This window comes from Centroberyx affinis, unplaced genomic scaffold (assembly GCF_046629955.1).
Source record: "Centroberyx affinis isolate AG114_WGS23_722 - 3 ecotype Tasmania unplaced genomic scaffold, CSIRO-AGI_Caff_v1 ptg003359l_1, whole genome shotgun sequence".
In the NCBI taxonomy this organism is placed as follows: Eukaryota; Metazoa; Chordata; class Actinopteri; order Beryciformes; family Berycidae; genus Centroberyx; species Centroberyx affinis.
The window spans coordinates 109605-131332 of NW_027281353.1; the positions used below are offsets into that span (position 1 = coordinate 109605).

Sequence of the window (21728 nt, forward strand, 5' to 3'; positions counted from 1 at the left end):
TTCTGTCAGGGTGGAAAAGACTTTGAAACAGCATTTAGACCATGGGATACTACAACTCTCCATTGAAAACCAAGGTAATAATAATAGTAATAATACCATATTCATGCATACATCTGATCATGTGGTATTAGAATCACTTTAGGTTAAGGGCTTCCCATAGACAACCAGTGTAGTATTGATCAATTCTACAATAAATATGTAATCAATAAAGCTGCATCATATCCATCATATCAGAGGTGATTGGCTGATATAAAGTTTAGTTTAGTGTTATGTTTTTACATTTTTTGATTGAAGACCAATATCGACCCGATATCGATAAACTGAAACATTGATCAAAGCCTAGTCTCTTGTACAATGTTATGTTATTACAATTTTTGATTGACATACCCAAAATAAAATGGTTCCTGCTCTGGAACCATTTTGACTACAGGCTTGGTCTTTCCTAAAAGGTGAGCCTTGGGAGTTTGTTCTCCAACATGTCGGAATTACTGCAAGTATTACTGACTCAGTAGTACCAGAAGCTCAAACACAGTGGAAATTGAATTTTTATTTCTCACCTAAAAAAAAAAAAAAAAAAAATGTCTTTGAGTGTAAACAGTTGCCTGGAAACTCAATGGAGACCCGGGCCTGACTAAACCCGGGTTCAAAGTTGATAACAGTACTGCCGAAAATGAGAATTTGGCAATGTTTTTTGCTAGGATAATGTCTATGGCGGATTTCCAAAGGGCCGTTTGGAGACTCTAAATGGACACTTCATCACCAAATGACATTTTGGGTCTTTGGAGCTGCACAGGAAGTCCTGCATATTTTTGTATATTTCAATAAAACCACACCTGACACCCACAAAAATATGTCCTCTCTTACCTCTCTCCCTGATATAGCGGTCTCACCCAGTCTAACCAGTCAGTCCCCTCTCATACAGCTACATTCCCCTGCATTACCCCGGAACACCGTGATACTGTTGTATAGCGTCGTGTGGCAGCCGGCAGGGAAGCAAGGACGGGCTGACCTGTTGTTCTCTCCAGCAGCAACCTGCAGTTTGGCTGCTGTTAGCATCCCCGGCTTTCCCCCAGGGACAGGGCTGAGGATTACAACCAGGACACAGAAAACTACACTCGCTGCAGACAGGCAGAGCGCGGCGAGGAACACTGCATCATACTGTACTGTGCCAATGGGCTTAGTCACAGACATATGTAAATGCTCGCTCACCCGTACTCACACAATTCAGCACCGAAAGCAGACGTACGTGCAAGACGCATTAAGACTGAAACAGATATATCACACACATACACACACACACACACGCACGCAAACACACGTTTGTGCATTGCTATACTTGTGAGAACCTTCCATTGGCTACATTCGCTCTCTAATCCCAAACATTAACCTGAACCCTAAACCTTAACCCTAATCTAACTTTAACCCTAATTTACACCTATCATAATCCTAATTCTGATCCTAATGTGATAATCTGTTATGTCTTTTTCCTTGGATTCTCTGTTGATGAAGTTTGAGTTTCTGAAGGTGGCGCTTCTTCTTCTGTTTATTCCGAACAAACCGGAAAATGTGAAACATATCACTTCCTATGCTTTTTCCCAGTAAAGAGCTACCAGACACAGGGTGTTTAGAACAGCAAATGTGCCAGATTTCATGAACTGATTATAGGTTGAGTCACTGCTTTGTTATATCAATCAGTGATAGAGTGTAGCAAAACAGACATTTATTAACATGAAAATGCCAAGGATTATTACTTTAACCCTAAACCCAAGCCAAAAGTGAACACACACACTGTAACTGTAAACCCGCCTGTGTGTGTGCTAGCATTGTACTGAACAAAGGTTTCTATGGACCCATAGAAACCTCTGTGTAAAAGAGTCCATTAATTGGACTGCCAGTTTCAATCCATGTCCAGCTTTTTCAATTAGGATAATTGTATCCCTCACAGGGAAATGGCCCACTTGTTTGTTAAATTAGACCGTTTCCACATATTGTGCTGCTGAACAGCTCTCCCCGATTCAAATCATTGAATACATGGTTACATTCGCCAATCCTTGTGTGACCGCTGTTTGCATTTCAGAAGCTAACAAACATTCCTGGCTGGCGCCGGGCTCAATTTGCCGGGAAAGTGGCGGCTTGCCGTATCAATGAGTCAACAAAGAATAAAACTAAAGCCGGTAGCCTCGACATGAACGGAGAGGCGGCGGGGGTAGATCTCCAGCTCAGGACACTGTAATGCACTTCCACTTGCGCTTCCTCTCAAGCCCCCTCCATCGCTTCTAAAAGTTATCAGAGGAGAGTCGGGAAGCCTTTGAAGTGATGCGAGTGGAGGAGCTGAGCAGGGCCCCGAAGACCCGCGCAGGATGGAGCACCTCTAGGGTAAGGCGGTTGACACAGAGAGCCGCATACAACGGAGTAGGATGGGGTCTGAAGCTATCCGGATGCATATGCATGCCATTGTACTAGGGTTCCACCGATATACATTTTTGAAGTCTGATAGCTAATGTTTTTTATAGCCAACATCTTCAAATTTGACCATTTTCACGCCAGAAATTGTTCATGGTTTCCCTCAGAATTGTATTCCTGTCAGGGTGGAAAAGCCTCTGAAACAACATTCAGACCATTATGGGACACTAAAACTCTCAGCTGAAAGACAATTAAATTATTTTAGGTGGGGTAGCAGCTGATATCAATCATTATGTAATCACACAATCATGCAATCCGTACACACACCCGTCAAAAATAAATTCGGCTGACATAAATAGATGAAAATTAGGTCATATTTTTCCACTTTTCTTCTGCATGTTATTGTTACATCCCCATCACTTCAGCAACCATTACATGTTTCCATTTCCTCCATTTGAACCATATTTCACTGAAACTGCATCTCTCATCTGTTTCTACTGGGGTTCAACCATTATCAGGTTTTGATATACTGATATTTTTGGATTGAAGCTGCCATATTTTGCGCAGATATTCAATGACTTTAAAGAGTAACTAGGCTTCACCAAAGATTTGGGTTTGGGGTTTGACACCTTAGTGAAAAGTAGGGTACTGCACTGGTCATCTGCTATTGGCTGGTCTTTAGTACCAGGTGGTCACCACCTGTTGTACTCTATGGAAGGTGACATCACCTGGCACAAACACCAGCTAATAGCAGATGGCCAGTCCAGTACCCAAATTTTCACCATTAGGTGTCAGGCTTCACCAAAGATTTGATTTGATTTCGATTTGATTTCGCCAAAAAAAAAGCCTACATAATGTTCAGTGTTTCCCCCCAGAATTGTATTCATGTCAGGGTGGAAAAGCCTCTGACACAGCATTTAGACCATCATGGGACACTAAAACTCTCCACTGAAACCCAGGATGATATTATTCATTCACTACATTCATGATCATTATTATTATAAAAAAAAATGAATGAGTTAAGTAAGTAATTCATTAATTACAACACATTTGTCCAAGGTCTTAAATGAATTCAATGTCACTTTCATGCCAGACATGCTTTTATTTCCAGATCTATTTGAGTGTAAAATGACACCCGTTTCTGAGTAAATTCGCCAAAAAATTGTCACAGGCGGTACGCTGCTCGGCGTCCCCGGCGGGCCCGCCAGGCGTTGACCGGGCTGAAGATGAACCGAGTGTGAGGTCCCTATCCCCCACCGCCGTTTACAGTCATGTTTAATTCAAAGGAAACATCCTTTATTCATTTGCCTCCCTCCTCCCTAAGTGTCTTCATATTTTTCTGCAAATTTTCCCCGCCTGACCTTCAACCCGCCCTCCCTCTCCATCTCACACACACACACACACACACACACACACACACACAAACATGCGCGCTCTGCTTTTTCTTCCCTCCGTTCTCTCCCTCTTCTTCTTTAAGTAGCGATCGCCGTACTGAAAGCGATGAGGCCTGACCGAGACGTCTTGGGAAATCAAAGTGGTTCCCCCCCGCCCCACACCTTCCCCCCCTCCCACCGTCGGCGGTGCTTCTGCGCACGAAAACACACACACTCACATTATAAAAAAAAACAAAAAAACTGTGATGACTCAAAACCATAGCGGGGGGAATAGGGAGTTACAGTGAGATGATGGGAATGTTTGAGATGCACGGATTTCCCCCCTCAGGATTACAAAAGGACACAGATCTGGAGAATTGCAAGTTCAAGTCGGGGGGAGCCTGACAAAAAGAATAAAAAAAAATAAATAAATAAAAAAAACACAGGCAAACACACACGCAAACAAAAATCCCACACGTAAAGTTTCAAAGAGCGAAGATAACACAGGAGATAGGAGATAGCTCACACGCACACACACACACACACATACACACAGCCTCCAGAAGTAGCAGATAAAATACCCACCCACAATCAGTGATCCTGTTGGTTGTGATGTCGCAGCACTTCCAGGAAATGCCTGAAGTGTTTCTTTATTCTCCAGTCAGCAGTGTGCAAAGACACTTCCTCCGAGAGAGCGCTGCACTTAAGACAACTTTCTCCTCAAAACTGAAACCGGACTGGATGTGCGTGCGACTGTGCAGACTCGCGGCCTTGATTGAAGCCGCGCTAAGCGAGAAATTGCATGTTGTAATAAGCCGGGCTTATCGGCTGAGATCACGACAATTACATCAAACTCTCGCTATCAGATATCTAGCGTTCGTAGATAAGGACTCTGTTTTAGGGTTTGACCGATATGGGTTTTTGAAGGCTGAGAACAACATGTTTGGTTTGAAGTCGCTGATAGACGATAGGCGGCGAAAGATTGTTATGTAAAAATCCACCCAAGGAGGTAAGGCTGTAACAGAGAGGAGTGTCCCATACCCACTAATGGGGGACACCGTAGATTCTCCCTGTTGGACCAAATTTAATTCTGGTGTCAGTATGGTCACTGGTGGGAAATCTTCACGCCCCCGTCCAGAGAAAGCTGGTCCAGGTTTGGAATGGGACCCTACTCACAATATACACTACCTGCGACATGTAACGCTCTGGCACGTGTAGTCTAGTATGGTAGTATCCCGTTCCGAAACCCTGGACTTACCGGCTCTCATCCAATGACTGCATGAGTAAACATGAGCCTGCTGTATGGACTTTACTGATGCCACCATTGCATGATTTCTGGGTATTGAAGTTCAAAGAGTTTTCAAACAGTGACCTCATCTGCCATTTGGTGGCACCAACATGTGGAGTTGTCTAGTCCAGAATTGTTATTTTCCATCAAGTGACCCAAGAATAGAATTATGTTAAAGAGTAACTAAACCTGTGGTGAAGTCTGATGCCTAATAGTGAAAAGTAGGGTAATGAACTGAAGGCACCAAACCCAATAGCAGTTTAGTTACTCTTTAACAAACTTCAGTTGATGGCTTATTGATCTTTTGGAACCCCCAAATCCCTTGGCCTTTCTAGTCCAGTGGTTCTCAATCATGTGCCATGGCATGACCCAAGAGGTTTTCATTTCAACCAAACACTACAGCAGCTGATTTCACTGAGTCATTCCCCTCTCTCTGGTTTGAAGGTCTGCTAATAAGTGAAATCAGCTGCTGTAGTGGTTAGTTGGAAAGAAAACCTGCAGACTCTTGGGCACATGCTTGCACATGATTGAGAACGACTGGACTCGGAAGTCCAATGGATTTTGGTGGTCCAAGAGAAGGCCAACAAGCCATCAAATGAAGGGGGTTAACATAATTATACGTATTCCATTGTGTGATCTTGAAAATCTAGCATTTTGTACAGAAAGTGGGTCCAGGAAAAGTCATAGAAGGACATTTTGAAAGCTTAAATATTTTAAACAGCTTTTAAATGACAGTGGCTTGGCTGTTCTAGTGTTAATGCAACAAAAAAAACCCTTCAAATCATGGCCACAGAGGTTCTGGGTGGTCGAGCACTAAAGCAGCCTAAAGGCAAACAACTCTAAATCCCCCAAATCTCTGACCTTTAACCCCAATATGGCATAAACAGAGGGACTGAACCCTGAGGGATGCGTTCACCAAACGCTCAACTGACCCAGGAAAGTGCAGTCACGCACTGTGGCCCACTTGGGCTGGAGGGGGAAGGCGACCAGAGGGTCAACGGTTCTGTAACTATGTTGATGCATTAGAGCATTGAAGCATGGAGTCAGAAAACAGGAGAGGCTGCTTTTTTCTCTCCACAAAACACATGATCTACTGAGGATTTACCATCGAGGACCCTTCAAGAGAGTGAGAGTCTTTGAGCCGCCATAGACAGGGATGTAGTGGTAAATAAAAAGCTTGGTAAATTACTGGGTGACATTCAGGAAAGCATTTCCATTTTTTTCCCCTGAAAAAAACCTGTCCTCATATAACTTCCATGAGTCTGATGCTACGTATAATGAGGTCTACTATGAATTGATCTCATCAAGATTCATGTCAGTCTAAAAACACAGGTAAACTCTTAAACACCTGCAATTTTTGATTTTATATTTGGTATTTATGTGACTATAACTGAGCACTTCTGTATCCAACTTTGGCCAACTTTTCCATTATGTGATGCTCATGTGACCGGCTCACCTGTATATAGTTCTTTTGCTTGGGAAGGAGGTTGCACCGATTGTGGCCTGACAGTCGGCCGAAATATCCGCACTGCATTTTACGCTTTTGCCCGAAAACATCCACGGATTACAATCTTGTGAAGACTTTGATTTTCTTTTGGAGTTTGGGTATCACACAGACTTCTGCCTACACTCTCCTCTGCAAAGACGAACAGGATATCATCTTGGTAGCGGTCACGTTTAACCGGTTGGAACTCCCACATCCAAAATCATTTTTAGTTCCGAATTTAAAATCAACCGTAAACGAACAGCAGCAGATATTGCTCGCTCTTAGTAGGAGAATTGATTGTGTTAGTGTGAATATAACTGATCATTTCGACTGTCGTGGATTCGCTGTAGTGTCACCAGGTAGGAGATATCGGAGCTTACAAGAAAACATCTTACATGTGCTACTTGTAATGGGTAAATCCGGCATGGTGTGCATAGGGCGTTAGTGTATATCAGATCATTTCATTACATTCAGTCATTTCGCTGACACCAAGTTTATTTAGTGACTTATAATGAGTAAGCAAGTCAGTGTCATCCTCAAGGACACATGACTGGACTGGGATCTATCCTGTGACCTTCCAGTTGCGGGACGGTCCCTGTAACCGCCGGGCTACACTGGCACCCCGTAGACTGCGTATGCATACACATCACACTGTTGACTTATCTGAGCCGACAACTCTATTAAGGCAGAGAGGAGAGAAAGGGTGGGACTGTTGTAGGGGCAAGCAAATACACACACACACACACACACACACACACACACAGCCCCACTCCGCATACTGTTGAGACACTTACAGACGCAGCAGCCGATGCTCTCATAATATGGAGGACACTTCAATCTAAATACAAGCTAATGAAAGAACCTCCCTGGCACTGAGGACATTATTGACATATAATCCCGGCCCCTGGGAGAGGGGAGCCGTCATTCTCAATCCACCAGCCAATCTAAACGGCCTGAAATTTTAATATGACATTTCGGGAATTGGATTTATGGCGTATCAGCAGAAATTCAGCCGATTGACAGATAAGAGTGTGTGTGTGGCGCAGAATGGGCCGGTGGTGGTATTTGTCCCCGTGGCGCTGCATTCTGCCATCGATTTTCCTGGCAGATTATTATTCCGGTTTCTTTAGCGACTAGAGGCAGGATGTGTGCTGGAGTCTACCTTCCCCTCAGCAAGATCATTCTAATTCATAACCCTCTCCAAATGAGTTATTGACTCGGAGAGGCATCTCTGCCATTCTCAATCAGAGGCCGTTACTTGGCAGATACAGGGCCCTGCTCTGCGAACATCTGTCTCACAGGCAGAGAGATAGAGGATAGAGACATCTGGATAAGGCTCCGGCGGAAATAGGGGGCTTGCAGGTGACGTGACGCACACCTCTGGCGGCCATGTTGGAGGTCCACAGCGCTTGGCAACAGTGGCTGTCGCAGAATTCAATACAAATGGTTACTTTCTGCTCTGTTTTTCACTGGGAGCTGGTCATTCTGCTACTAAGAAACCGCATTGTTTTTGTGTTTAGATAATGTCAGCGTGTTAGCTAGCTAGCCATAGTATCTGGTCAAGCTAACCATCACTGTCCTGTTAACAATTCTGATTTGCATACCAGCTGGTGTATCTAGTAGAAGCTAGCATTCGTAGTGAATAGTAGCTGCATGTTAGCATTTGCATCGGTTGCCAACTATTGTTTATGTCAGTGATTCTCAACCTTTTTCATATCAAGGACCCCTAATTTAGTCCACATTAGAGCCATGGACCCCATTTTGTCTTTCGGACCCAAATCTGAGAATATTTTTTATTGTTAGATATGATTTTGTCCAGAAAACTATCTATATTGTAGGTAGAGAGGTGATCAAAATAGTCATTCTTCTACATTCTCTAATTGTGTTAACTTCTTGTAAATTAAATAATGCTGACGTTTAACAGTTCATCAATTTGCTGGGGACCCCTTGGAACCCCGTCAAGGACCCCTGGCGGTCCCCGGACCCCACATTGAGAACCACTGGTTTAGGTTAACTGAGACACCGACAGCCATAATACCATCCACTAGGACCTAAAAATCTGATTTGATATTAATACTATGTCACAATATTCATTTAGTCATTTAGCTTTTCTACAAAGTGACTTACAATACATTTTGTCAACAGTAGCGAAACCAACTGTGCATCACAGTCTTCATCAGCTAAGCCTTTTAATAGGAATAAGTAGCATTCGTTGATATGATTCTTTAAGTCACACTATCGGCTATTGATTTTATACACAATGTATACATTTGCAGTGAATTTATAGTAATAATACAGTGTATCTTTTTCATATTGGGATACATGATTGTGTGCATTCTTGATATGGATTAAAGGACAAATTAAGGTAAAACTGATTTTAATATTTCATTTCCAATATTGTTAATATTTCTCCTGTCTTGCAAATTAAATGTAAACAATCCAGACTTCTGTGCTCTGTTGTGAACTGAAATAACTTTCATTATTTCCAAGCTGGCAATGCACAACTGCTTGTGAGATAAACTGCAACACACACACCCAAGTAACCAGGCTCAGTTCTGATTTAACACATCCGATTTAACACCTGACTGAAGTCTAGTTGGGTGTGCAAAATCTTTGTGGTGCTACAGTATTTTAATATCGAATGTCAAAGCTTACGAGAAACTTTTATTGAGTTCATGCCGCTGCGTTTGGCTTTTTCAATCATAAATTAGCGGGTGGGTTACAAGAATCGAAAAAAAATCAGACTAGGGAAAAATAAAGTATTAGTATATCACGTTTTTTTCATCCACAGGGTCCTCATGGCGCCGGGGTGGCACTCTTAGAACGCAACGACCGGGTAGGACAGACCACAGGAATATAATCATCAGAGTACAGGACAGTGTGTCATCAAACGTCCTGACTCGTATTACCGTAACACTGATACAGGGAACGGATCCGGCCACTTATGTCCTCAGTGTGTCCCGGTACACCGAGAACAGCACCGTCACCATCAGTGTTAGTCCACACAGTAAGTCACCTCCAGCCCCGCTCTGTAGTTTATCCAGTCAGCACTTGCCTCTCCCGGCCCATCCAACACGGTCCCACTGTGGCGATGAGAAGAGGCATATAGCGCTGACTCCGAGACTCGCCTAATTACAGACAAATATATGCCTTATTTTGCTATTCGGCAAAACTAACAGGAGAGCAGAGACTTTCTCTTTCGAGCCGAGGGAAGGATGCGGCGGAGCGGCTTTTTGGAATTATCATTTCATGAGGCATATTAAATGTCTTCACGCATGGCGGTATCGTGAGCCTGAGAGGAACATGGCATTCGTCCTCCTCCCTCTCTCTCTCAGCCGGGAGAGACAGAGCATCTAAAGCCAGCCATATCAGAGACACACACACCGTGCACGGGGGTTTAACGCCTCGCCGCCGCTCACCAGCTCTCCTGCTTTTTGTCCCCGAAAATGTGAACTGATATATATATTTTAGCCGTGTAACTGATTTTGCCAGTCGGCGATAGTTTCAAATTTCTATAAACTAGCAATGAGTGAAATATGAATATTTTAAGCAGCTTAGCACTGATTTAAATATATTTACCGGGAGTCGGTTGGCTGTGGGCCAGGACACAGTGTAATGCTCACAAAGCCACCACTGCTAAACTCAATTTAAGAGAGCTGATAATTCAGACTGGCAGCGCTAAGGCAAATAAAGTCAATTAAGTAAAAATATTTGTTGAAATTCATTTTTTTCACACTTTGTAAAAACAGCACGGAGAATGGCACCGATAGGCTGGGTGGGCGTGCATAGAGAGAAGGCAGCAGAAAGGGAATTAAGGCAACAACAAGGGGCAACCACCAGACCAACGTGAAATGTTGAGAATTTGGCAGAAGAGCAGCTTCAGTGACTGCAGAGCGTTAGACATGGCTGGCAAGTCATTTTACACAGAGGGCACCTGGAATTTTGGAGACTTAACAGTGGCATGCCATTTACATAATTCTATAAAGTGACACCTCCCCAAGCGCCAGTAATGTTGTTTACATGTGACATGTGGTATTCAAACAGAAATGACAAAAAAAATTGACAAAACAATATGAGCTACATCACTTTATCATACCGTATGTTGAGTGATAGTAGGCTCCATGCTAACACTATACGCTATGTTGAGTGACAGTAGGCTCCATGCTAACACTATACGCTATGTTGAGTGACAGTAGGCTCCATGCTAACACTATACGCTATGTTGAGTGACAGCAGGCTCCATGCTAACACTTTAGCGTAATGTATGTTGAGTGACAGTAGGCTCCATGCTAACACTATATGCTATGTTGAGTGACAGTAGGCTCCATGCTAACACTATATGCTATGTTGAGTGACAGCAGGCTCCATGCTAACACTTTAGCGTAATGTATGTTGAGTGACAGTAGGCTCCATGCTAACACTATATGCTATGTTGAGTGACAGCAGGCTCCATGCTAACACTTTAGCGTAATGTATGTTGAGTGACAGTAGGCTCCATGCTAACACTTTAGCATAATGTATGTTGAGTGACAGTAGGCTCCATGCTAACACTTTAGCATAATGTATGTTGAGTGACAGCAGGCTCCATGCTAACACTTTAGCGTAATGTATGTTGAGTGACAGTAGGCTCCATGCTAACACTTTAGCATAATGTATGTTGAGTGACAGTAGGCTCCATGCTAACACTTTAGCGTACACTATGTTGGAGTGGGATTACTTTTTTGTTGAGCTTTGGACTATTTTCTTTAACTGTCTTGAACTAAAGAATATTCTAATACAAATGGTGGACAATATCAGACTCCTTGTGTTTGTGTGTGTGTGTGTGTGGTGATTTTGTTTAAAGAGTATTCATTTTGTCTGTGGTTGCTGGTTTCAATTGTTACACAGGTTTTGCTAGGTTCATGACATGTTTGATCATTCCATGGGTCCATTGTGGAAGGTTTTGACTCTTGACTAACTTGACTTGATTTAACCTTAATATTGTCAGGCCTGATCCTGACTGGCACTGCGTTATCCAGAGATCACCTGTCAATCAAACAGTGTGTCCAGTACTGTGACTTTGTCTTTTTCCTTGGATTTTCTGTCGATGCACTTTGAGTTTCTCTTTTCTTTGTCTGTTCAGCCATGGCGGCTATCGCTGCTCATGCTAACTACCCAGCTCTTCATCTGTTTATTCCAAACAAACCAGAAACGTAGCACAGCAAATGTAAAAGCTTCCACAAACTGGCAACAGATTGAATCACTATTGTACTATTTCAATTGGTGAGAGAGAATGGACGTTTATTATCACTTCAGTGCCACATATGTAAGTCAGGAAACAGGCAGTGCGGACTCTAAATCCTATAAAAACCTGAGCACCGCACATCAAGTAAAGTTGGTACGCCTTGGTAGGAAATCATCATAAACTGGAAGAACAAGTGAATGGGAACCGCTGCCACAGTATAATGCCTGCTCCACTGCTGAGGGCATAAAAAGACCCACTGACGCATCATATGCTTGAGTTACCCTCAATGAAGGATGATACAATGAGTGTTGCCATTCTATGAAGCCACTGAACTCATTTCCGTCTCAGCAAACATGCCTATTGGCTGAACACAGGTCCCAACAATTGTACCACAGGAGCAATACACACCTCTTTTCTGCTGGCTTTCCTTCAATAGAAAAACCCTTCACCCTATGTCTATCTATCATGTGTTACAATTTGTGGAAAATAAGTAGGGCTGAACAATTAATCGAAATTTTATCGAAATCCTGCAATTTTCAAATTGCAGGAGGCGCAATATTGTTAAAGGCGAAATGTGTGTCAAAATACCATTTTAAATGAAATATTGTGGTGCTGCAGAGATGTCCTGGCCTACACATCATATTCTACAGACTTAAGAAAACATCTTTGTTTGGTACAGATCCCCGCAAAAATCACACCATAATCATTTTAATACGTTTTTCAATGAAAATGAGGATAATGATTTAAAAATTATCATTCCCTCTAATATCGCAAATCATATCGCAACTGCAATATCAGTCAAAATAATCGCAATTAGATATTTTTTCAAAATCGTTCAGCCCTACAACTAAGGTAGCAAGGATTCCACCCACTGCCGTTCCACAAAGAAACCCATTAAAATGCTAAATATCTGTGATTTGACCACAGGTTATGTCTATTCAGTTTGTATTTTATTTGTTTATTTTAATAGAATTGACAGAGCTCCATGCTCTTTTCCAGCAATGTCCTGTTTGTCATTGTTACAGTCACACACATTCACACATGGGTGCAGCAATTGGGGGTTCAGTCCCTTGCTTAAGGACAATTCAACAGTAGTTGTTGAGGGAGGGGAGAGAGTTACTCATTCACTTTCCCCCGCCCACATTTTCCCAGCTGGTCCTGGGATTCAATCCAGCGACCTTTTGGTCACAATCCCATAAACCCCTTAGGCCAGTGATTCTCAACCTCTTTCATATCAAGGACCCCTAATTTAGTCCATTAGGGCCACGGACCCCCATTTGATGAGATTTTGTCTCTCGGACCCAAATCTGAGACTATTTTTATTGTTAGATATGATTTTGTCCAGAATTCTAAAACTATCTGTACTGTAGGTAGAGAGATAACACTGAAACTATGATCAAAACAGTCATTCTTCTACATTCTATAACTGTGTTCACTTCTTGTAAATGAAATAATGGTGAAGTTTAACAATTCATCCATTTTCTGGGGACCCCCTGGAACCTCCTCAAGGACCCCTGGTGGTCCCCGGACCCCACGTTGAGAACCACTGACTTAGGCAACCACTACCCCCAGTTTCAGACTGTAAGAGTTTCTAATGTGTGTGTGTGTGCTCGAACGTGTCTATGTGTCAGTGCATATATGCTTGCATACATGCCGAATGCACAAGTGTTTCCCGTCTGACCTTTCCTGTGGGAGTGGGTTGGTTTTATTTACTGAGATAAATCCTCGGGGGGAAACAAAGCTATTGGAATGGCTGGCTCCTGGTTTGATGGGGCGATCCCCTCGGGTTTATCGCCCTGCCGTCTTCGCAGCATGTGATTTAAAGGCGTTGGTTAAATGCTTCTCCTTTGGCAACAGATAAAGGTTTTACTGATCCCCTCATCTCAATGTCATAAACCAGTCCTTGCCTTTGCCAGATATTACCCACCATTAATTTACCACTGATCAGACCCCAGTTGCAACGGCACGCATTCAATTGTTTTAAAACAGATTTTTATATACCATTTCTGACCGAAGGACCTCTCTTCCCGAGCAGTTATTGGTGTAAGAAGTGCTGATGGCAGAGTATATAAACTACATTTATATAGCAGAAAAACTATATTGAACACAAAGGCACTTGAAGGGGAATAGCAGTGAATTTCAGTCTAAATATATAAAAGCCCTCTGCTCAGCGTTATTGGCTTTGTATAGGTGTACATTCACTCCTAGCTACACTGAAAAAAAAGAGTTTGTCTGATCTCCATATCTGTGACGTTACCGTGAGAATCAATTAGGAAAATGGAAAAGGTGCTTATGACAATCCCTGGACTGATTTTCCGCAGATAATGGTACAATTTAGGCTTTGAAGCTGTAAAACTAGAGTAGGAGAAACCTCATTTGAGTGTAAAAGCTAAAATGAGCGTTCTGCCGGTTCACAATGTCTCCCATTCATCTGTAACCACTCAAGGCTTTGTCTGTCTTGAAGATCTCACAGATTGGAGAATTGGTTCTCTGGTTTCTTGCATTGGGTTCGCGCACTGAATGGACTTTGGCCATGGGTAATAGCATCTGAGAATTCTTAAATTGAGTGGTATTCCCCTTTAAAACGTCTCGTAACGTCCATGACTCACATTGATTCTCAAGGATCAAAAAACGATTGCCCATAACTACACAGAAATAGTTCAAGCAATGGATTTCCTTCGTAAAGTATACTTCATTTTAAAAGACATTACCCTTAACACGGTTCCGTCAAATCAGATTGGTTTCCTCTAATTGGGGTCAAATGTAGTTCATCCAGTGATACACCAGCATGCTTGTAATTGATATCATAGCTTTGCGACTAGTTCTCCATAACCTTGACTTGTGACACGTCTGCTAATTCAGCTCGCTAATTCAAGTAGGGAAGAAGAAGATGTGGAGGCGGTAAACAAATTACCCGGAAATCAGTCATTTGATCTTGAGATGTAGCACTGTGCGTATGCTATTTCGAGTGCGCACCAACCGATATTCATAATCCATAACCTGGCTCACTTAATAAAGTATGCTGCACTAATTCTTTAGATCTGTGTAAGGTAGGATCGGCCTTATTGTAGCTGTAGGGGAATTCGCCTCGGACATCGCGGCTGCGGTACCAAGGACATAAAAACGGTTCGCGAAATACAGCAACAAACGGTGAGATAAGATAGAAAGAGCATAAAAAGACACATTCACATACTGTGGGAAAAAAAAAAGACACATCGTACAATCATACAATGTGTTCTGTGCTGTTGAAAAGGAGGGCAGTTTGGTTCTGCGCAGCCTTGTGTTTTGGCTCTCAGCAGTGGGTCAGAAGTCAGGCTTTTGACAAATGTACAGTTCGGTCCGTGGTGAATAAAGCGGTCAGACAGCGACTGAATAAAGCGATTTCTCTCTCGCTACTTGTCCCGCTCTTCTCTCAGGCAGACAGAGAGGAGGAGTGGAGTGTGAGACATCTGCAGTAGTCTACCAGACTCTCACTGGTGGTCATAGATGGTCTGCGAGGCAAAGAATCCGTGTGCGGATTCAAGCTCTGCCAATCGTCTACTGCGGCAGCTCTTTTAGTTAAAGGTGGCACGTGCAGCATTTTGCGCCTCAAATTTAAGACTACATTTCCCATAAGCCCCGTTGCTCCCTGTCCCTGGAAGAGGATAAACATGTTGGAAGTGATTTTAGAGCTGCAACGATTAATCGATTAATCGATTAGCTGTCAACTATTAAATTAATCGCCAACTATTTTGATAATCGATTAATCGGTTTGAGTCATTTTTTAAGAAAAATCAAGTCAAAATTCTCTGATTCCATCTTTTTAAATGTGAATTTTTTCTGGTTTCTTTACTCCTCTATGACAGTAAACTGAATATCTTTGGGTTGTGGACAAAACAAGACATTTGAGGACGTCATCTTGGGCTTTGGGAAACACTGATCCACATTTTTCACCATTTTCTGACATTTTATAGACCAAACAACAAATTGATTAATCGAGAAAATAATCAACAGATTAATCGACAATGAAAATAATCGTTAGTTGCAGCCCTAAGTGATTTGATCATCTTCCTTTCACTCCTTCCACCATCTGCCGTTGCCACAAAAACTCTGAAAGCTTCAGCTCTGGAAGAACGGCGCCCTCTTCCTGTTTCGTGCCACAAATCAATTCTCTTTGTGCCGTAAAGCAACGCAGCAGATTTCCTGTCAAATCCGACCACCTCGCAATGTAAAATGCAGCGTAGAGGCCGGGAGAGGCTGCCAATCTTCTCAGCGATGGTCTCGTTTGTTTAGAGTAGTTATACTAATGTCTCAAAATGAATGTGGTAATGATTTATATGCTAAAATACTGTAAGTGGCACCTTTTGCCCACGAGTACCACTCTGTCTTACTATCGCTACTGTTCATAGACAGAGAGATCGGTTCATACCAGGACATCACTGGCCTGAATTGCACTTCACCTCCTGCCTGTTTATAGTTTTAAGTGCAGCAATGAAACTGATGGAGAACAGTCGGAGGCTTGCTCACATGCAGGTGTGAAATAGGTATATGTGTTCATTATAATCAGTAACATCTCCCAGCTGTCTCTCCACGAAAATTCCACCACAGCCACGCTGATAAACGGCAAAAAAAAAAAAAAAAAGAAGATTATCTGGGAAATTAGCTTGTTCATTGAAGGATGCCATGCTTATCACCTCCCATTTCATACCTAATGCTCTCCATTGCTCGATGATCCGCTTAGCCACGCATTGTTTCTAAGTGGCTCGCATTCTCTGCAAATCTCCTTATTTACAAGTTCTTTGTGAGGTGGGGGCAGAGCCAATTGTTCTGTGCCTGTAGGATAATGTCAACTTTTCAGTTCAGTTATTGACAGGTCGGTTTTCCCCGAGAGCGCGGCGCGAGTTGTTTTGCCGGCGAGTGGGAGTTTTTCTAGCCTTGACCTGCAACATTTAGCTCATCTGCTCATTAGACAGTGACCTTCACGCTAATGCCAAACACAGCAGCCAGCGCCAACACACCTAATTCAACCTATCTCTCTGTTCTGCAAAGATCACAGAGGGACATAAAGTGCCATTATTTATGGATGCACTGAGATATACAAAAACTGCTTAGAATAGCTTTGTTTTTTGTTTTTTTCTCTTTACCCTTTCAACACAAACCCAGGGTTCCGGGGTAAAATTCGATGAGCGCTCCCATGAACAAACAATTGATTCCTTCCTGGTTTGTTAATGTTGCTTTTCTAAAGGGCCTGGTTTCCGCTCCAGTTGGGCTGAAAACCACCAGCTCTTGCAATGAATGTATGAAACAAGTTGTAAAGTACATTCTGCTCTATTCCTGTAAAGTGGCCCATTTGTGAAATCCACAGATATTACCCGACTTCTCCGGAGAATTTATCGAATCCCCTGACTTTAATATATCAATACGACCTCTCAAAACTCCATGATGTTCCAGACATCCCAGCCATTTTAGATATAAACCTTTGTCAGAGACAGAGCTGCTCTTGGAGGCAGAAATAATTTCATTGGTTTAATGGGTAGAGCCAAAGAATCACAGTTTGTCTGGCTAAATAACGTTAGACTGAAGCCCAGTGAAAAAGACAAGAGGTAAGAGAGGAGGAAGCTAATATTATGAAGCCTATGCGCTCTGCTACTAACTGAAGACAAATGCATACCAAGTTGCCTTCCAAGTTGGTTGACCTTCTGAGATCATGAATGCCATGGTCACGAATGAATGAGAAAAAGGAATTCATTGCCATTTATATTTTTTCACTCAGGTTTTGATCAGAATTCCCTCTTTGCCATTCTTGTTTGATAACTTACACTTAAAGGTCCCATACTCTCCACTTTCTAGTGTTTTATTTTGTGTCTTGAGGTCCAGTCAAAGCTGTGTGTGTGGTGTCATGAACCAAAAACACTCTCAATCCATTTTTAAACGTTCATTTTCCAGCATCTCTCTGAGCCTTACCAAGAACAGTCGCTGTGTCTTTAAGGCTCATTAATATTTATGTATTCCCCTCTGTTCTGATTGGCTAACGGTTTCGAGAGTGAAACGTGAGACGCCGCAGCCAGGCAGCTACAGGTAGGGAAAACTCTCCAGCAATAAACAATGACAATCGCTTTGAAAAAAACACTTTGTTGGTCTATTATTTCTTACAAAAATGATAATGAGCGAACCTTTGTGACGCCACAAAGTTACGGAAGTCCAAACGGCTCGTTTAGAGGCTCGCTTTTCTAATGTGGATTGTGTGGATTTAGTTGGCGACCGTGCGTTTTGATACTTTCACCATGTTTAGGTAGACCATCCAACTCCTTTATCATCACAGAGGCAAAGGAAAGCCTGTTTTACACCATATGGGACCTTTCTAAAAACCGGCTCATTGTTGAACTCAGCCAACGAGACCATCTCTCCCTCCAGCGCAGCTCCGCCTCTGAGAAAAGTTCGTACGACCCAAAAAAAAAAAACTCCAATCTGCCAAACTCCACGACCTGCGGGAACCCTGCAAACCAGGCGCGTGAACCTCAGGGGGATTGTTTTGGCTCGCGGAGACGCCCGGCGAACACAACCGCTCGATAGATCCGTGGCCGGACGCTGATAAAAGTGCCTCGGGGGTGGGGGGGGGGGGGGGGAGTAAAAAAAAAAAAAGGGGGGGGGAAATAAAAGCAATCGCGAGGCGTTTTTTGTCCGTCCGGATAGATTCAGGTCGTAACTATTCACCCGCCTCCCCCCTCCGAGTCCGCTGCTGTCGTCTCATCTAGAAGCCGGCTGATCTGAGGGCTGATAAAGGAATCTGTTGATGTAATGGGATGTAATGGGGCACAGGGCATTTCCCCTTCACCCCTGCTGTATTCCCCCCCCCATCCACACACCAGCTGAACGGCTCCAGACTGGAAGCCACACCGCACACCGTAATGTAAATAGAGCCGAGGATTATTACTACTGCGATGAAACCCAACAGGCCAACAAGTTCACAGGAGCTCCTTCACAATAAGGAGAGAAACCGATGCTGTCTCTCTCTCTCTCTCTCTCTCTCACTCTACCTCTTTCTATCACACCCACACACACACATCAAAATCTGATTCAGAGCCTACAACTCCGCAGATATAAAAAAAAAAAACACAATCCCCAGGTTTAATTAATCGGTGCGTCATCGATTCACAAAAGGAACAAAATGCTTTTTATGATGATGTAAACAAACGTGCATTAATATGTGGTCAGATTAAAAGGGTAAATTAAATGTTTTTCTCTGCAGTAAAAAAAAACACAAAATACAAATATTGGAGATTGTGTGTAATTTACCTTCATTCATTCATTCATCTGTCGATAATGTGGCCATAAAAAAACGACAATTATACCGACAAAGTCACAAATGACATTATGATCTATATCATTATTGTTTCTGTGGTTTTGAAATGGGACATACATTTGGGACGGTGTGTGTTTTTAAATTATAAAAAATAAAAATGCTTGTTTCTTCCAGGTCACCGACTTTAATTTCCATATTGTTGTCATGAATGGTTGTGTGTGTCTATGTGTGTGTGTGTGTGTGTGTCTACGTTCATTAACGCGTATGTGTGTATTCTGTTGGTTGCAGTGTGTGTGTGTGTGTGTGTGTGTGTGGTGTGTGCTGGTGGTTGAGGTGTGTGTGTGTGTGTTCCCTTTATGTTTTCCTTGAGTGTGATTTTAAAATGTGAAATGAATGAGGAATAAATGAGGGATAAGATAAATATAATAACACTTTTTTTTATGTATATAAATATATATTTTGAAGGGACAATAATTCAGTTTCTACAGCGTTTTCCTCCCTGCTGCAGGTTCATTTTCAAGGTTTAACTAAAGAATCAGCTACAGAAAAATAAAATGCTCCTCATGCTTATGAAATATAAGGAAGAAACGCATATAGGCTCGAAATAATAAATGACATATCATGTGCTTTGAATAAAAATTAAGTGACTGTACCAAATAGGATTGTCACTTTCTCTCTCTCTCTCTCTCTCTCATTCACACACACACACACACACACACACTACCACCACCACATACATACATATGACCTCACACACTGCACATACACACACATCAGTGAGGGAGATACGCTCTTATGAACACACACACACACACACACAACACTACCACCACCACATACTGTACACAAATAGGCACTCATGAACACACACACACACCAGAGAGAGGGGGGGGGGGCAACAGAATGAGAGGTTTCCATATTAATCCTACTTTAACATCATTTTCATTTCAAACTATAAACTATGAGCAACAAGTTACAGCCTGCCCAGTGTGTATTCCCCTTCATGGAACGACTGACAGTCTGACTCACTCACTACTCACTCATTCATCTTTGTTTTTTTTTTTACAGGTTTTGCGCACGCGTCGTCGCCGTTTTTTGCGCCAACTTTTTTGCACACACATACACACACACACACACACACACACAGAACAACGGTGTGTGTATATGTGCTCCCAACCCGGCCTCATAAGACTGTACAGAACGCTGTGAAACACTTCAAAACAGCAACTTCAACTACAGCTACCACATGGCCGGGGATAAGGGAGCGAATTTCGGGGACGCGCTTTTTTACTCCAAGCTCTCCGAAGGGGTCAGGGGTGGGTGGAAAACACATAACACCACAGGTTAACAACTTTCACATGACAGAAGAAGAAGAAGAAGAAGAAGAAGAAGAAGAAGAAGGAGCATCTCACCGAATCTCAGGACGTGTGGCATCCCGTGACAATATCCCACAAACTGTAATAGCAGCAGTAGAAGCCTGACGGTGCACCTGAATCTCGCATGAGTTATCAGCAGGGAGGTAATCTTCATGGTGCTTGCGTGGTGCACAGGATTTTTATTCCCTGGATCGGTATATTCCCCGAATTTTTTTTTTTTTTTTTTTTTTAGTCTCCCCCTTTCAACGTGAAGCGGACAGGCGGGCTGAAGATCACGGCATGGTCACCACCACCGGCGGAGGAGGAGAGGGCAATGGTTTCTTCTTCCCCAGATCCATTTGGCAAAACAAGGGGGTAGGGGGTGGGGGTAGGGGGGGGGGGGGGGAGAGGAAGGAAGGAAAGGGAAAGAGAGAAAAAAAAAAAAAAAAAAAAAAAAAAAGCACCGCGTGGGTTCCCCGGCTCACTGCGCCAGCGAGAAGGAGCCCTCCGACTCGGCTGAGGAAGAGGAGCAGGAGGTGGTGGAGGTGGAGGAGGAGGAGGAGGACGGTGGAGGTGGTGCGGCGGAGGTGGCGGGGCATCCATGTTAGGCAGGGCGAAGCTGGAGGAAATCCATTCACGGGCGGCCTGGAGGAGAGACGGAGCGGACCGGAGAGATGATGGGGAGGGGAGGGAGGGGGAGAGAGAGAGAGAGAGAGAGAGCAGAGGGTTTTTTTTTTGAAGATCCAGTGTGACTGAGAGAGCGAGAGAGAGAGAGAGAGAGAGAGAGAGAGAGCGGTCCTAGCAGCCTCGCGCAGCCCCGGCTCCTTCTGCTGCACTGCCGCACAGCATCTGACGTCGAGCCAAGGCGACTAGTAGCGGGGAGCGCACGCGAGCCGGACCGGGCATATTTCTCGGTTGCCTGCTGCTGACCACGCTTCGCCCAGCTGATCTATATCGGCTGCCGAAACTGTCATATCCCCCCCCCCCCACCCACCCTCCTTCCTTCCCTCCCTCCCCCCGATGCCGTGTCCTGGCGTGAGCCGGCTCTCTCCGGTTTTTTTGGGGGTTTTTTTTTCCCCTAACGGTTTTTTTTCGCCGGTGGTTCGGTTCGATCGGTCCGTCCGGCTGCCTCTGCCTGGCTGGCAGCTGGAGCGCCTCTCCTGTGCACGCAAAAAATCAATTTATGAATTTTTGTAAAAAAAAAAAAAAAAAAAAGAAGATCGTCTCTGTTGATCGGACTCGCTCAGCCTTGGAAGTCATGTGAGGGGGGGGGGCTCTGTGAACCAAACCTGTCACTATACACTCAACATGATGAAT

General features: G+C 43.4%; 1 protein-coding gene across 1 annotated transcript in view; it reads right to left on the reverse strand.

The window, feature by feature from the left end:
• The window catches only part of LOC139660676 (glutamate receptor ionotropic, kainate 2-like), a 96201-nt gene extending 75615 nt beyond the window's left edge, over positions 1-20586 (reverse strand). Inside the window, exon 1 of the mRNA XM_071538880.1 lies at positions 20469-20586. Within this exon, the coding sequence (XP_071394981.1) occupies positions 20469-20586 (118 nt within the window). The remainder of the gene's footprint in view (positions 1-20468) is intronic.
• Between the last annotated feature and the right edge of the window lie 1142 nt (positions 20587-21728).